General features: G+C 39.9%; 1 protein-coding gene across 5 annotated transcripts; it reads left to right on the top strand.

Moving 5' to 3' along the window:
* The first annotated feature begins 51 nt into the window (after positions 1 to 51).
* WDR53 (WD repeat domain 53) lies at positions 52 to 11,315 on the top strand. Of its 5 annotated transcripts, none has more exons than XM_070243524.1 (4): positions 346 to 384; positions 5,462 to 5,957; positions 6,621 to 6,687; positions 10,694 to 11,315. In XM_070243524.1, the coding sequence occupies exon 4, from the start codon at positions 10,697 to 10,699 to the stop codon at positions 11,285 to 11,287; it is 591 nt and encodes a 196-aa protein (XP_070099625.1). In that variant the 5' UTR covers positions 346 to 384; positions 5,462 to 5,957; positions 6,621 to 6,687; positions 10,694 to 10,696; the 3' UTR covers positions 11,288 to 11,315. The 5 variants fall into 5 exon arrangements, with proteins under 5 accessions (XP_023479330.1, XP_070099623.1, XP_070099625.1 ...); XM_070243523.1 differs by lacking the exon at positions 346 to 384 and adding an exon at positions 395 to 1,125; XM_023623562.2 differs by lacking the exon at positions 6,621 to 6,687 and having other exon boundaries at positions 52 to 384.
* Positions 11,316 to 12,023: the final 708 nt, after the last annotated feature.

The following is a 12,023-nucleotide window of genomic DNA, read 5'->3' on the forward strand; positions in this document are numbered from 1 at the left end:
ACCAGAGCAGCTCGCTCACCGCCCCTTTCACAGCCAACCGCCCGGCCGCTCCACCACTCCCGCCCCTGCCCGGGGGCGTCCGCCGCGCGCCCCGCCTCACTGAGGGCAGACGCCCGGGCCGCACGGGCGTCCCCCGCCCCTCCCCCGCGGCTCAGCGCGGGCGCCGGAACCGCCCGACTCGCACGGCCTCCCAGCGGCGCGCCCGCGGCTCCGCCATGCGGGTTGAGGGCACGAAGCAAGGGCGCACGCCCAGCTCGTCCGCGGTTCCTCTCGGCCCCGGATGTGACTGTTTGGCTGAGGCGCCGGGCGGCCAACGCTAGCTGGGATTGGGCGCTGGTGGGTGACGTCATCACGAGACGCCGAGGAGGCAAGCGGGAAGCGCAGGTATGAGTCTGGCGCCGGTGGGTTGGTGGTTGTCGTCTGGTGCCTTTTCCTCTTTTTGGTTGCGCGGTCCCTTGTAGGCTTTCCTGGGCCTCTTTTCCTGTGAGGTTTCCCTGTGTCAGCTAGGTCCCAGCTTCAGACTCCAACCTAATGTAGGAAACTTCTCTTACCTTGCTAGCCAGTTCCTAGCTCCGCCGCCTTTGGCTTGAGTTGGATCTTTCTTTACCTTTGGCAGCTAAGGTCATCTTTTTCCTTGTCAGGCCCTCTCGTTCTCTCTAAGTACCGAGATTTAGCAGCACGTGTGTCCCAGCGTATATTCGGAAAATGGGGTGGCTGCATTTGAACCTCCCTTCCTCCCTACCCCTTCCCCCGCCCCCGCGCGCAAACGTTGGCTAACCTTAAAGTGCCGTTAAAGTGCTTATTAAGTGCTACGTTCTTTTGGACTAAACGTAGCCTATCTCAGTCTTTCGTGCATTAGTAGGCGGATTAAGGCAATGTGTTTTTATTTAATTAGACAGTCCAATCGGGAGAATGACGTGGAAGCTATAATTATAGATGGCTTTTTGGAAGGGAAAGAATTTCAGCATTATTCGATCAGACTGCGTTTTCCTGGGTGGTCCAAAAAGTTTTCTGAAAGCCTTTAAAGAATGCTTAGTAAGAGAAAATAATAACTATCATGTGAGCCAGGCAGTCTACTAGGGTCCTTTATGCGAATTTTTATATAATTCTCAAAACGACTCTGAGGTAAGTAATAAGCAATTATTATAATAATAGGGTTCACGAGACAGTCAACTCCACTGTCTCGTCTTTTTCTTTTTTTTCTGCTTTATCTCCCCAACCCCCCCCCCCCCCCCCCCCCCCCCCGCACATAGTTGTGTATCTTAGTTGCGGGTCCTTCTAGTTGTGGCATGTGGGCCGCCTCCTCAAGGTGGCCTGACGAGCGGTGCCTATCTGCGCCCAGGATCCGAACTGGCGAAACCCTGGGCCACCGCAGTGAAGCGTGAGAACTTAACCACTTGGCCACAGGCCGGCCCCAATGTCTCGTCTTTATGTAGTAAGAAATCTTTCCAGAAGCTCCCCTGCTGTGTATAATCCATTTCTTTTCTCCAGTAAAAACAAAAAATAACAGCTACCTTCTGTACTCTCTGATATATGGTGTTTGATTGTTACTTCCCTTCCCTTCTTCCCAGATGTTTTTTTCTCCACTCTTAGTAACCCAGATTCTTTTTATTCTTGCTAATGCCAGTGCTGCAGCCCTTCAGTCACTTTGGTTGCTATCCAGTTTCTCCACGTCGTGGCCAACTTTAGAAAATCCAAACGTGAAGAAAAGTTGACGTGTAGTTATAGTGATTGTAACTCTCCCTCACTGTATTATTTGAATGATAGTGTGAACTCAGACTAGGGAATTTTATTCATTTTTCAGCTTTCAGCCATAGGACATCCAAGGAAGGAAGACCAAGTTTTATCTGGAAAGACACTTAGGTTTCTTTTAAGTCTTCAAGGATAAGTAGAGTTGGTCCCTCTGTGAAGGGGGCAAAGAACCAGGCAGAACGAACAGCTTTAAAAGTACAGACACTTAAAAAAGATGGGTGTGTGGAGATAAGACTGGAGCAGAGTATTTAGAGTAGAGATCATTAGCTGTTGGAAGGAATCTATTATCTAATTGTAATTACTCACAATAGGATATGATTAATTGTTGTGCTTGGTTCTTTAGGCATCTGCATATGTGAAGAGAAGCTTGTTGACTTGATACCTGAATGTGGGAATAGTGGCATGTAGCTATTTCTGATGGGCTTTCCAGTCCCAGCAAGAGAAAAATAAGAAACAGTTGCTTGACAGCTCATTTCTGAAAGACTGTTTTGATTTAACCTAGATATTAAATCTACATTTTTTCCCACTTCCTTCCACCATAGCAGTCTGATTGTTTAACACTTTTTGATGGTGGCCTTTGCATGTGTTTCAAATAATTTTAATTTTGCAGACTAAGTGAACAGTGAGTGGAGGGCTCTGGTTGAGTCACTAATAAACACTGCATGGTAAATATTGATTGACTAAAATTAAAGCATCAGAGTGTATGGATTTCTGGGGCTTTCCCAACTCTTTTTCTTAATTTTCCCCATAGTAGGTCTTTATTTTTATTTTTCCGACTAGCTAGGTGATCAATAGATATTATCTAATGGGTGATGAGATTAGAAGTTTAGTATTTTTTTTCCCTTTTTTTCGAGGAACATTAGCCCTGAGCTAACTGCTGCCAATCCTCCTCTTTTTGCTGAGGAAGACTGGCCCTGAGCTAACATCTGTGCGCATCTTCATGTACTTTATATGTGGGATGCCTACCACAGCATGGCTTGCCAAGTGGTGCCATGTCTGCCCCGGGATCCGAACTGGCGAACCCCGGGCCACCGCGAAGTGGAATGTGGGAACTTAACCGCTACGCCACCGGGCCAGCCCCAGAAGTTTAGTGTTTTTTACTCTTAAGTGCACAAAGGTTAAGGTGGAGCTGGCCTTGGTCTTGTGAGATTAATAGACCAAGAGTTACTACTGGTTCCGTTATGGAAAAATTTACAGGACCTGTGTTGTTGTCTATAATAGTCCCTTTAAGTACAAAATCCATTTATTGCCTGACCTAACATTTTGGGTTGGAGCTTAACCAAATGTATCTTTAAAATTGAGTTAATCTTTTCAGAAAAGAATTATATCAGAGAAAAAAATCTGCTAAAACTTACCTGCCAGTCAACATTTACTTAGTCCGCTGTGGGTAGATCTGAGATGGAGAAATACAAGTACTAGAAACCCTGCCTCATCTTGTCTTAGAGAAAACCTAAACTCCCAGCAGGGATCTAAAATCTGTATTCACCCCAAATCCTAAAGCTGTAGAGGGCCCACTTCCGGACTTGAAAGTTGATTCACCTTAGAAAAATTAAAACTCAAACTTAGGAAATAAGTGATCAGTACTCTAAAATTCGTAACAGAATTAAAGTTATTTGTAACTTGGCCTTTTCAGTGGTTAATTCAAATTTCATATTTTAAGGTAGGATATCATCTTCATCGTATGATAAGTCAATAGTCACCATAGATGGCTGTTCCTAAGCCTAAATAATATGAATACCTTTCATCTTAAATCGTTTTAAGTATCCTTTTTCTTGGTTTATCTGAAACATTTGGCAAGAATCTTTGTTATGGTAGCAAATTATTTAACTAGTATTTCAGTACTTGTCAGCAAAAATCAAACCACCAGGGTTCCCTGTCTTCACCTTCCTCTGAGTCATTTCCTCTCCAAACCTCTCCATTAAAACTTAGTTGCTCAAATTAGTTTCCTCTAGATGCTACTTGAGTGCTTCTGCTGAAATAAAACGTGTATCTTTTTGTCTTTTTTCATTTTATCTTTATGAAAATTGCTGTATCTGATTTTGTGACCATGTTTCTGTTACCTTGATTACTAGTAGATTAGTGATTTTTTGCAGTGTAGTTAGTGATTTTTTTGTGTTTGGCTAAAAGTGGGAGGAAGTAAGCTTTGTGTTGGGAATAGAAACTTTAGGCAGATTGCCAGATTATTTTAAATGCTTTTTCAATATTAGAAAATTTATCTCTGTGTCATTCAACTAAATTCGAGTATCATGTCTGAAAATAGTAAAGCAATTATGGCAGTTTTTCACTAGATAACTCTCCCTTGGCTTGTAAAAGGAAAAATTAAATTTATCCAGATCGATTTCTTTGCTTCCTTTTGTGTGACCATTTAGAGTTGTATAAATTGCCCTGATTTCTTGTTTGTTTTGCCCAATAGGTAGTTAAGGCAGGTAAGTATTATATGGCAATTCAGGTTTATAGATCTGGGATGCCTGGCATACGGAATCTAAATCTCAAACATAGCTACTACTGTTGTATAAACACAAACAGGTGATAATGTGATTAAAAATTTGTGAATACATTTAAAAGCAGTAATTACTAGTAGCTTTTGGTCATTTTCTGTACTTTCAAAGAATACTAACAAGTAAAACTGTTGTCAAGTGGAATTGTTAGAAAAGAGTCTTTGTTATTTAAAAGTTTGGGGTCCCTTTATGTTGGACCCCATATACAAATCCTAAGGGCAAGATGACTTTACGTAAATTACTTAACATTTCTGAGACTCAGTTTTATCATCTGTAAAATGGAATAATTACCAGTTAGCAGGGTTGTTTTGAGAATAAAATTAAATAACCTACTGATTAGCCTCTGGTGGTAAGACCCAAGGGTTCCAGTTCCCTGGATGGTTCTTGGTGTGGTACAGGTTTTCCACTTCCAGCATGCATCAGAACCACCTGGAAGACTTGTTAAAACACATCACTGGGTCCCTCCCCCAGAGTTTTTGAGGGGTCCAGCACTTTATATTTCTAACAAATTCCTGGGTGATATGCTGCTAGACTGGAAACCATATTTTGAGGACCATTGGTGTAGTATATATGATGCCACTTTGACCAGCCTAATAAAAATAGGAAAAATGATAATGGTAATATTTGTCAAGCACTCATTGTGTACCAGGCACTATTCAATGTGCTGTACGTATATTATCTCATTTAATCCTCTCTGATACTATGAAATGGGTGTTATCATCACCCACATTTTATAGAGAAGGAAAGTGAACCACAGAGAGCTTCAGTAACTAGCCCAAAGTCACCCAGATAGGAAGCAGATATTTAAACCCAGAGATTAGCTCCAGAGCTCACTCTCTCAAACATTATTCAAATAAAAGATAAATCCTGATGATTGTGCAGCCCTCTCTTAAAAAGAATTTTTCCTAACTTAAAATAAATATATTTAATGTTTATTCTTATGTGGGCCTCATATCACAGGCTGAAGAACCTAGCTTACCTGGGCACCTGATTGCAAGGGAAGCCTTAGGCATGTGCCAGCCAGGTGCCCCTCAGCCCTGTGTTCAGCTAGGCTTTTGTGGACTTGATCTTCAAATGTCTTTTTTGGTTGATCGAGTTTTCTTAGATGTCTTTTAGAAATATTTAAATGATGTGTTGCTTATTGCATTTGTCTCCTACTGTCAAGTTCTTATATAAAACATGAGATTATAGTTTTTTCTCTCTCTTCACAGAGTCTGCTGGGCCATTATGGCACTCAAGTGGACTGGTGGACATTCTTCTCCAATTCTCTGCCTGAATGCAAGTCAAGAAGGGCTAGTGGCTTCTGGGGCAGAGGGTGGAGATCTCATGGTTTGGGGTGAAGATGGAACCCCATTAGGACACACACACTTCCAGGGGGCTAATGATGTTACCAGTGTCTTATTCTCTCCTTCCTACCCCACGAAGCTCTATGCTTCACATGGAGAAACCATTAGCATACTGGACGTAAGGTCCCTCAAAGATTCCCTGGACCATTTTCATGTGAATGAAGAAGAAATCAATTGTCTTTCATTGAATGAAACTGAAAACCTGCTGGCTTCTGCTGATGACTCCGGGGCAATCAAAATCCTGGATTTGGAAAATAAGAAAGTTAGCAGATCACTGAAGAGACATTCCAATATCTGTTCGTCTGTAGCTTTTCGGCCTCAAAGGCCTCAGAGCCTGGTGTCATGTGGACTGGATATGCAGGTGATGCTTTGCAGAGAGTACTTGAGTAATTTCTAAATGGAATTTGCTAACTGAATCAAATTATTGATTGGGCTAAATATATCTCTGCATTTTCTATTCTCTACTAAGATGTCTTACCTATTTATGAACCATAAGCTTTACTTCTACTGCATGTTTAATATTAACTTGACAAAGCCTAGTAGATTTTATTTACAAAGTAATTATTAATCGTTTGGTCTTCCTTTCTTTATGCTTTAATACATTCCTAAAACCTGAGAGTTCAAATATTCTAAACATCTGTTCAAATGAAGGGGCACGCTGAAGGCAGAGTTTATCACTCTCTGCAAACTCTGTGTTTAAAAAAAAGTTGGACTGGATCTGTTGTTTTTACTTTAAAATTCTGGAGTGCATTAATTGAAATAGTGTGTATTGGTGACCAGGATCAGAGCATTGTATTCAATGCTGAGTTTTGAGGGGAACATCACAAATTAGCCCAAATTCAGAGGAAGGCCATCAGGAGAGTAGATGTATTTAGAAACCCCATTGTGTGGGGAACTGGAGGTGTTTAATTCTTGGTTTTCATGAGGGGAAAAAGTGGAATATGCTGGTCTAAGTAGAAGTCATAGGGAAGCTGATTTTGGTTTAATAAAAGAAAGGTTTCAAATAGCTTCCACTTTCCCACAGCAAATGTGCTTCCTTCTGAGAGTAAATCTCCTATCACTGGAGTGAGAAGAATCACGGCGTCTCTTTGGTGAGCACTTAATACTTGCCAGTGCTTTACATAGATAAGTCTGCATTCTAATCACATTGTGATAGATAGTTATTATTTCTTTTTTAGAAATGAGGAAACTGAGATTCAAATTGTGTCCACACCGCTGCCTGAATTGGGATTCAAACCTCAATCTCTCTGACTCCAAAGCTTATGTTTTTTTCTCTGTGACACCAGAGATATTCAAGCAGAATATCATCAGTAATGTGGTAGAAAATCTTCTTGGTTTAGGAACAGATGGCTTCTAGAAAAAGAACCATTGTTTATTAATGACCTGTGTTCCCAGCACTGCGCTAGGCATTTGATCTACATTCTCAACTGTACACGGTATCTTTCTTCTAAGACTCCGTGATTCTCTAATAGCATCAAAGGCTTTGTCTTTCTGCCTTCTTGGCCAATGACCTTTCCCACTCCCTCCTCCATCCTCCACCCCGCTTCGTAATTTAGAAGTAGATGAGGCTGGTTTTTGTTGTTGTCACTATTACTGCCTCACCCCTCCCCCAAGTAGGCAGAATCAGTGGATATCCTGCAGTGCTAGGACAGTCCCTAAACAATAAAGATTTGTCCTGCCAAAAATGTCTATAGTGCCTCTATTGAGAATTATTCTGTGTTTATGGGGCACAGTGACCCTATTACCTCTAAACTTCTTTTCTGCTCCTAGATCTCAACCAAGTCCTTTATAAACCTCCGACGTTTTCTATCTTAGTAGTGATAATCTGCCTATTTGGTTGTTCAACCAGGTGGATATCTGTTTTAAGTAGGCAGACTGTACAGTGTCTCATTGTCTCTTGGATTAGTCGTTCTTTCATCCTTAAGCTATACCAGTTTTCAATCATTGGTTCATTAATCAACTACTAGGCATGGCAGTAAACAATTAGGTGTGCAAAAATGACCTGTATTCTTAATATTAGATAAGAAGTGGCATCCAGAATTTATCTTTTTGCCCTCAATTCTGGGCAAGATGCTTTAGTAGCAGGCAGCTGTTAGAGAATGGTATGGGAAATAAATATTTTCTGAAAGGAAAGCTTAGGTAATTGCTTATTTGATTTGACTGCCAAGAATTGCTAAAAGTTCACTGTAGATTAACTTCTGCACTGGGTTGTGGTATAAAAACAGTGGGTAAGACAGCACAACTATGCGTTTAAGAAATTGCTTCATTAACTGAAGTTGAAACTATAACTTCTTCCACAGTTTACTTCTTAAAACCTGGTTATCCAGTATTCTAAACTTGAAGAACAGCCCAGCTTGTGAGGGAGTCCAAGAATGTAGGCATAATTGTGGAGGGGAGTTGTTGTCAGGTTAATTTTGAGAGTTATTTCTCTCTGAGCAAATGCATTTTATCCCAAGGCAGGAGTTGAATTACTGCCACACACAATAGATATGTTCAACACACCTATCTTTGTCATTATAGAAATTATAAAAATTATATCCTTTGATTTAGCTAAGTTTAAATAATTAGGCAAAGCATGCCTAAAGAGGCAGGGACCTTAAGAACAAAGTGTAATTTATTAAGACATTTAAGACTGCTTGATTTTTTTGTTAAGTAAGTACAAAATAATATTTATAATACATAAATGTATAAAGAATAACATAACATAAATAAAGGTATAAAGAATAATATTAAATAAATACCTGTGTACCCACCACTCAAATATAGTTTTTTCTCATAAAGACCTTTGGAAATTTGAAACCATCATATATTTCTGTAACATACGTGTTGGTTTTTTCCCCCCTCACTTTCGCATCTGAAAATAAATGGTTCAAAGGTTTGTTCTTCTTTTTTTGGCATTTGAAAGATCACTGGTACCAACACTTAAGAATCAGGATGCTGTGGCTGGCCCCGTGCCTGAGTGGTTAAGTTCGTGGGCTCCGCTTTGGCAGCCGGGGATTTCGCTGATTCGGATCCTGGGCGAGGACATGGCACCACTTGTCAAGCCATGCTGAGGCGGTGTCCCACATATCACAACCAGGAGCACTCACAACTAGAATATACATCTATGTACTGGGGGTCTTAGGGGAGAAGAATGAAAAAAAAAAAAAGATTAGCAACAGTTGTTAGGTCAGATGCCAATTTTTAAACAAAGAAGAATCAGGATGCCACATGGAGGAGGCGCTTTTTTTTGCCATTGAATCTTTTACGTGGAAAGAAATGTTTTGGTAGGGAGAGAAATTTTTGAGCAGGGTCACTTTGATATGATTGCTTTCACTTCTGAACATTTGCCAATTGTCCACTTTCTCTCCCTTTAAAGTTTTATAGGACCAAAACCCCCAAGCTCTTGTATTCTTTCCTTCGGTATCTCTAGCTCTCCCACTTAGGGTGATACCACTTGAACAGGTAGTTGAGACGTTGTGAAACACCTTGGAATCTTTGGGAGTTAGGAAGAGTAAAGAACTATGAAGAGAATGTCCAGGCAGGAACAATTTGCGAATCTTCAGTACTTGAAAATGATTCTTGAATTGGTAGAATCTGGGATGGCTATCAGCACATTTAGATGATTTAAATAAATACAAAAATGTTTAAGCTGCTGAAAACATTTGGATGTACTTCATGTTTGGGTGTCTAAGGAGGACAAATATAATCCAGGCATTATGGGAGCTGTGCAAGAAAGAACTTGGGGATACCTGCCAAAACAGTTAAGCTAGCAGATTCTGGGATGTCCAATTTCCTTGTGTTCAGGTTTTTTTATAGAGGCTGTTTCCACATCAAGTTTTAGTACCATTCATTTTTGTTATATTTTTTGATACTGTTTTACTTTATTTCAGTTTGTTAGTATTTTGACTTCACCCAAATAGTGATTGCCGGCACTTAGTATAATGTTATAGATCCAATCCAAAAGGATTTTCAGTGCTTCTCCTACTGGAAACAAAATATAAGTGTTATTAGCTGTCACTTCTTTTGAAAGTAGGTGGAGTTGAGACAAGTTCCGCTGAACAGAAAACCAAATCCTTAATATCATCAGCAGTAATAATCTTGTCAATTCAGCTCTATGTTTTTGACTATCTGAACAAGGTCATGCTTATCCTAGTATCCATTTTAAATTATGAGTCATAATTCAGGGGTAATATGAGATGGTAAAATAAAGCTGTCTATTCTCTCTGAAAGTATGAAAAAATTTTCCTTTTCAAATTAGTTGCTCCAGGAAGAAAATGAATCAGTACATTATAGAGTAAAATCAATTCACGAAGGTTATTGTTTTGTTTTAAATACATTTTAATTAACATTTCATTTAAATCAATTTAGTAGGTCCAAGATCATGGTGGGGAACAAAAACAAAAAGCCAAATATACCAGGATGTCAAATTAATCAACACATGTGTTTGGAATTTCTCCTCTTTTCCAGGTATTATGCCAGGCATTAGCAAAGATGAATTAAATTTCAAGAAACCGACAAGTTAGTAGTATACGTCAACTAATAGAATATCAGTTAAATAGGGGGAAGAGAGAAGTGGGCTGGAATAGTTAGGAAAGCCTCTTTGAAGGGACAGGGACTTGAGCTAAGCCCCTAGGATGGATAATTAGGGTAATGTGAAAGGAAAGGAAAAGCATTCCAGATAGAAATTATTTCAGTGATATTCCAGATTTAGTTTATTTAGTTGATAGGCATTTTTACTTGTAACCAGCGTAGACTAAAATTAATAAATTTCATAATCTTTCATTTTACTTGCAGAGATGAGGGTAGAATGACTTAAAGAAACTGGCAACTGCTTAAGAATTTGGATTGCACTTTGATTTCTTAATCAAAAGTTATCCAGGAGCTTGTTTTCTAAAGTGTACCTTACTGCCAATTGGCATTCTAGGTTGGGTACCAGGGTAGCATTCCACTGGCATGTTGCAGTGCCATCTGAGGTGTTTTTTTTTTCATATTACTGGAAGTGTCTCCTACTAATCATTCTCAGGCTACTTTGATGGTTTTATTAGAAGTGGAATAAGCATGATAGTTGAGCAAAAAGGCTAGAACTCTGTTTGACTGTGTAACTTCTGTTTAAAGGTGATGCTCTGGAACCTTCAGAAAGCCCGGCCACTCTGGATTACAAATTTACAGGAGGAGGAAACAGAAGAAATGGAAAGCCCACAATCACCTGGTCAGCTTTTAAACCCTGCTCTAGCTCACTCAGTGTCTGTGGCGTCGTGCGGCAATATTTTTAGTTGTGGTGCAGAAGATGGTAAGGTTCGAATCTTTAGGGTGATGGGAGTCAAGTGTGAACAAGAACTGGGATTTAAGGGCCACACTTTGGGAGTATCCCAGGTCTGCTTTCTGCCAGAATCCTATTTGCTGCTTACTGGAGGAAATGATGGGAAGATAATATTGTGGGATGTAAGCAGTGAAGTTGAGAAAAAACAGAAGAGTCCTACAAAACATACCCACAGGAAGAAAACTAAAAGAGCAACTTATACCAAGCAGGGTGGAAACGCTAATGCTTCAGTAACAGATGAAGAGCATGGCAAAATTTTACCAAAGCTAAGTATTGAACATGGAGAAAAAGTGAACTGGCTCTTGAGTACAAAAATAAAGGGATGCGAAAATATATTAGTAGCTGATCAAACTAGCTCTATATCTGTATATCCCTTAAATGGGATTTAAATCCAATAAAAACATTTGAAAAACTGCAGCAAAACTTTTTTTAGGTTAAAAAAAATCCTGATTCTTTGTTTAAACTGTTTGTTGTATGTAGAATAATACCATTCCATGGTATAAATTTTAAGACATTTGAGCAAAAGAAAATAATTGGGTAATACTTCATATAGTAAATGACATATTAAAATTTGGGGGAAGAGAACCAGTATTCACTGAGTACAGACCAGGTACCAGCCATTTTACATATATTTCATTTCTTATTTCAAATCAGTGAAGTGGGTGATTTCCCCCATTTTATTGCCACAGGAATTGAGACTCAGAGACATTAAGGAACCTGAGGATCCAGGAAAATTTCAGGCACAATTGGGTATCTGCAGAGAATCTTGGTTGTCTTGTCAAGCCTCCTGCCTGAGGGAAACCCACATCCTGATCCAAATGTGGTTACCACATGAGTTATAACGTGAGTTAGTTTGGATCCTAGGATGTCATGAGGAGCCTTACCAAGTTGGAAGAGGAAACCTGTTCTTGCTTGTTCTGTTTAAAGCCCAGGAGGCTTTGCTGACAATTACCTTTTGCTGTTTCTGGGAAAAAGGTTCCGGGTCAAATCAGCTTAGGATATTATGTAGCAATCCAGATCATCATACAGGTGAGACCAAGAATAAGGTGAAGTCATGAATAAGCAGAAACTGACTAAGCAGAAGATGTAAGGTAGAGAAGTTATAGAAGAGGTAAAGATTAGAGG

This window comes from Equus caballus, chromosome 19 (genome assembly GCF_041296265.1).
Source record: "Equus caballus isolate H_3958 breed thoroughbred chromosome 19, TB-T2T, whole genome shotgun sequence".
Lineage (NCBI taxonomy): Eukaryota > Metazoa > Chordata > Mammalia > Perissodactyla > Equidae > Equus > Equus caballus.